Consider the following 5,502-nt stretch of genomic DNA (forward strand, 5'->3'; position numbering starts at 1 on the left):
GAGTCACGCTCGATTTTGACTCAACTCTGACTCGCTAATCACGAAACGTGACTCGGACACACTTTGCCGCCGTGCGTATTACGACATTCGAAACAAATCTCGAAGACGCGCCGCCAAAGAGTGGATCCATCGCTGACGGCGCAATGACGTTTTTCTTCGACCGTTCCAATACTGTACCAGCTTTTTTTTTTTTTTCTTCTTTGCCGATGAGCGACCGCCGCGCCCCCGCCCCCCCCGTTCAGCCAAGAGCGAAAATGAGGGCGTCGTCTGACAGGGTCTCCGCCCCCCCCCAAATTTCATGTTGGCGGCCACGGTGAGCTTTCTGTTGCCCATGCGGCCATATTGGGGGTGCACAGCGGGCTCCCGATTGGACGAGCGGACTCCAGTCAGTTCAGTGGGGCCGCAAGTTGGGACTTGACTCGCTTCCGAGGACGACTGGCGCCTCTGTGACGCCTAACGGTCGGGAAAACTTCCCGCGGAGGCTCTTTTGGAACCCGACGCACACCTCGACACAACCGTTATTTCCTCATCCTCGCTCTACTGAGCCCGCGCGGCCGACAACCTCACAGTATTAACCGACACTTGAAGAAAAAAAGAAATAAATCGAATCCAAAATAGCCTCTGCGGGAACGCCGTCCGGCACCGTTTCCCGGGCCGGTGTCGGACGGCGACCCTCTGGGGTCGTGATCGTGCCCCCTGCACGATCGCGACGAATGTGGGTCGACTTGAGCGGGTCGGGGTTCGGTGAGTAAACCGTGGCGTATTTTGCTTGAACCCTTCCCCGCCCCCCCCATGAAGCAAAAGGACATTTCGGATTCTTTGGTAGACTCGCATGAGTTGACTGCGAATGAAAACGGAAAGTCGCGGGGCGTCAAATCCAATTCACTCTCATCCGTCAACACGCTTTGGGCAAAGTTCCTACGGGGGTCTAGCGGCCGCACCCCCCCCACCTCTCACCCCCTTGATCAAATACCTCGAAATAGGATGGACTCCAAATCGGAAATGTTTGGGAAACATTTCATGCTTATATTCCACATACATACACACACCGACAATTACCTCGGCGGTCCAAAGAGAGGCGTTTTTAATTTTTTTTTTTTTTAATTTTTTTTTTTATTGTTTTGGGGCGTCATATTTGAAGCTACAACCGTTCAAGCTTAGAAAGATGGATCCGTTTACATTTTAAATGTTTCCTACTTCAGTGTAAAAAGGAAAAAAAGAAACGCGGTCAAAGCGTTCACTTTGTTCTTTGTTGCTCCTGTGATGCGGAAGTTTGAAAAAAAAAAATTTGCTTTTAACGTGAAAGAGCCATTGGGAGGAAGTGAAAGTCAGTGGGAAAACTTTTGACAAATCAATGATTTCTATCAGGATTTTATATACATATATACATATATATTCTAAAAAAAAAAAATCATAGTGAATGTTTGGTTGTGTTTCGGGGGCTTTTCAATCTTTATTGCCTTTCGCGTGGCACACAGTTTTTATTTTTTTATTTTTTCTTTGTTTTTTTTTTTTTTGTTTTGTTTTTTTTTTTAGTCAAACTAAAAATGAATCATGAAATTGTACAATCGCCCCTCCAAGTTTTTGACCAAGTCAAAAAAAAAAAATGGTGATAATGTGAAGTTATCACATAAATATTTATTGCAATTTGATCTCTATGCACACTTAAGTTTGCACATCCTGTTCGATATTGTCGTCCCCCCCAAGCATTTGGCCTCTTTTTGTTTTTTTTTTATGTTTTTTTTTTCCCCTTTGACCCCCCTCCCCCCTCCTTTCTGACATACCTCCTCGCCAAATGCGAATCCAAAAGGAATTTCGTACGCCGAGACCTTGTTGGAGGCCCTCCCTTGCAAAAATTGACATGAAATGTCCCCTTTGGTGTCACGTGGCCGAGATGAGGAGTGCGCACGTGCTGTCGCATAATAAGCTAAAATGTCCACGCCAAACCTCTGGTGCTTTTTTTTTTTTTTTGTCAGAAGGGGCAGGGGGGGTTGTTGTTGTTGTCATTATTGTTGTCATTGTTGTTGTTATTTTGTGTTCTCTCTCTGGACATATTTACCTCATTTTTTTACCAGCTGCCGAGAACACGCGCGGCTGGCGCTTCGCTCAGTCGACTTCGCAGTGTTTGGCGTTTCTTTTTTTTTTGTTTTCTTTGCATTTGATTTCTCCTCAGCGGCGGATGTGGTTGTGGTGCATTCAAGGACCCGTGTGTACAGTCCTGTAACATGTTGGCTCTTTGTGACGTACTGTGTGATGCCTTTTCTGTTCTTCTTCTTCTTCTTCTTCCTCTTCTGGGATGTTTTCTTTTTTTTTTTTTTTTTGTTTTCTTTGCATTTGATTTCTCCTCAGCGGCGGATGTGGTTGTGGTGCATTCAAGGACCCGTGTGTACAGTCCTGTAACATGTTGGCTCTTTGTGACGTACTGTGTGATGCCTTTTCTGTTCTTCTTCTTCTTCTTCTTCCTCTTCTGGGATGTTTTCTACAAGAAATTCCTTTCTGGCGAGCAGTGGCGCTATTCGAAACAAAAAAAAACAAAAAAAAAAACAAGCAAGCTGATCTTTTCTGTGCGACAAAAAGGCAAAGAGGCATGATTTTAACCTTTTTTTTCTGACAACTTGTAGATGTTGTAGTCGATGACTTTGATTGAATTTGAAAACGGACGGGAGTGATTTCAAGGATTTCTTTCTCCAATTAAAACATCTTCTATGACTTGACTTTTTCCCTCCTGGTTTATTTGCCGTTTGGCTGCGACTTGAACAAAAAGGAGGTGCTTGCTCCCAACACGACGGATTGCTGCAACACCAAGAAAAAAAAAAAAAACGTTTTGCCAACTCGCTTTCCATCAGAGGAGGAAAAAAAAAAAACATACCCACCAAAAAGCGACGAAAACAATATTTTTGGGGGGAATATATATATATATTTTTTTGCATACCGTATTTTCCGCACTAAAAGGCGCACTGGATTATGAGGCGCACCTTCAATGAATGGCCTATTTTGTAATTTTTTTTTTTCAGATATTGGACGCACTGAATTATAAGGCGCAATCTACAATGTATCCACTAGATGGAGCTACACTCCTTCCGTTCAACTCGAGAGGCATTCGTGACCGCATCCGAAAAAAAAACGTAAATTAACCATTACTTCAAGGAAACGACGAAAATTGAAATGCCCCTTGGCATTTTCTTGAGCGTAGCTCCAACGGAACGATCAGATGTCAGTAAATCGTAGGAGACTGGACTGTCTCAGAAGTCATTGTTATTTATTCCTTTGTTGTGTATTCACAAAACGAAGAAATGCCCAAATAAATTCCGTAGGTGGGCTACAGACTGTATTTTGTGATTTTCTGTTTTGATGCATTATTTTCAATGTTCGTCGTTTCATTGAAGGAATCGCTAGTTTACGTTTTTCCGAGGCGGTCATGAACGCCTCTTGAGTTGAATGGAAGGAGTGTAGCTCCATCTAGTGGATACATTGTAGATTGCGCCTTATAATCCAGTGCGTCCAATATCTGAAAAAAAATTACAAAATAGGCCATTCATTGAAGGTGCGCCTCATAATCCAGTGCGCCTTTTAGTGCGGAAAATACGGTATGCAAAAAAATATATATATATTCCCCTGAAAAATATTGTTTTTGTCGCTTTTTAACAGCAAGTGATAACATTGTAAGTATGTCTCCGGCGAGGAGCCATCTTGGGGGTCGACCTATTACCGCAATGACCAGACACAGGGTGCACCGTGAATGAAGGTCCGCTGCTTCGGGTGACATCTGAGTTTTCCCCCCCCCCGAATAGGATTGAGTTGCATCGGCGCCGTTTCCGACGTCTGCGCGTGTTTCAGTCCACCACCCCTTCAAATCGCTCGCCTTCAACTCTTGACGCCCGACGACATCTCAGGCTCTCAACCGACGGTCGCGCTTCTTCTGACCAGCTCTTGCCATCTCCATGTTGCACGGCGGCCGCCATTTCGACTCCATCCGAACATTGCTCAAGAAAAAACAAGAGCCTCATTCAAGTGCACGGAGCGTCACACCTTCTTTGAATTATTGTTATTTTCTTGTCTCAGTCCATCTGCCGGCGGACAACATCTGTTGCTTTTTTTTTTTTTTTTCTTCCTCTCCACGGCATGCCGAGGGTCGGGCTAGGGGGGCTTTTGTGAGTGGTGCCATTGTGTGTGCTCGTCCATTGTGAGTGTGTGTGTGTGTGTGCGCGCGCGCGAAATGATTTGCGGACGTCTTCAGGGCGCTTTGCAAAACTGCCAAAAAAATTCCCTCCTTATTTGATTATTTTTAATCATGTGAGATTTGTGAGGTGCTCTGGACCATCGCCCCCCTCCCCTCCTCCCCCCCCCCCTTCTGCTAACTTGGTTTCAACGCCATGCTCCGACAGATGTGAAGCACTTCCCAAAAGTGTGCTAAGAAGGTAAAAGAAATCCAAACGATTTTATTTCGAGGGCACTTGAAACCATGCGAGCGTCTTCTGAGCCAAAAACGGACGAAAAATGATCCTTTTTTTTTTTTTTCCTCTTGAGCTTTTACTTTCTTTTTAGTTGTTTTGCCCGACTTGAGAGGCCGGGCCATTGTTCATGTTCAATGAAGTGGCGTGAAGGACGTTGTCTTTTATGAAAAGACAGCCACACCCCCCCCTCCAAAATGCCCCCTTTTCTGTCTCCAGGGAGACCCTTTCAAGTCGGGGTGGCGGCCAACAGCGCATCCATTCAAATGGCCGCGGTGGGGTTGCGCCGGCGCGGGCGCGCACGCAACAGATGGAGGCCACACCAGCAAGGACGTTGAGGATCTTTTTATTTTTTGGAAAAATAGTCTTGGCTACTAATTCCGTCGTTGACACAGAGCAGAAGAATACAATGTACAGCACAATCCCTCTTAAATAACTTTTTTTTTTTCCTTTTTTTTTTTTTTTTTCGTTCCCATTGACTTGAAGTGCCTTTGCAAATATCATCCATGAAAAGAAAGCAATTTAAATAATCCCGACAAACAAGAACAAATATACAATCCAAAATAACAACGCAAAATCCTTAAGTTAACTTAAATTAAATGATCATTAAATTGTAACTTCCCGCTTTTTTTTTTTTTTTTTCCTTCTCTATTTTACAACAAAAGGACAATCTGTGAGAAAGCGTTGAGAGGAAGAAGAGGAAAACAATGCCTTTGTCACGGGCGCATTGGAGGGCAAAAAAAAAAACAAAAAAAACCTTCATAAAAGTTCATCAAGCGAGCACGTTTTTAAAAATCATATTTTTTTTTCTTTATTTATCTTTACGAAGAGGCCAGTATGGCCAAACATCCGCCGTTTGATGCGGTTCCTGGGTTTGAGAAAAAGGCCTGGGTGCAAATGTTGCAAAAAACAAACCAACAAAATCCTGTCTTGGCGGCTTTAAAAAAAAAAAAATCATTTCTCACACCATCCATTGAATATTTCTTTTCATTTGTACCCCCGAGGCCTGACAAAGAGGCAGCACAGAAAGCTAAGTGGCCGTTTACGTTTA

General features: G+C 44.0%; 1 protein-coding gene across 1 annotated transcript in view; it reads left to right on the plus strand.

Annotated features, from left to right (window-relative positions):
* The window catches only part of zbtb45 (zinc finger and BTB domain containing 45), an 8,004-nt gene extending 7,460 nt beyond the window's left edge, over positions 1–544 (plus strand). Inside the window, exon 7 of the mRNA XM_019864494.1 lies at positions 482–544. Within this exon, the coding sequence (XP_019720053.1) occupies positions 482–544 (63 nt within the window). The remainder of the gene's footprint in view (positions 1–481) is intronic.
* The last annotated feature ends 4,958 nt before the right edge of the window (positions 545–5,502 follow it).

This window comes from Hippocampus comes, unplaced genomic scaffold (genome assembly GCF_001891065.2).
Source record: "Hippocampus comes isolate QL1 unplaced genomic scaffold, H_comes_QL1_v1.1 scaffold371, whole genome shotgun sequence".
In the NCBI taxonomy this organism is placed as follows: Eukaryota; Metazoa; Chordata; class Actinopteri; order Syngnathiformes; family Syngnathidae; genus Hippocampus; species Hippocampus comes.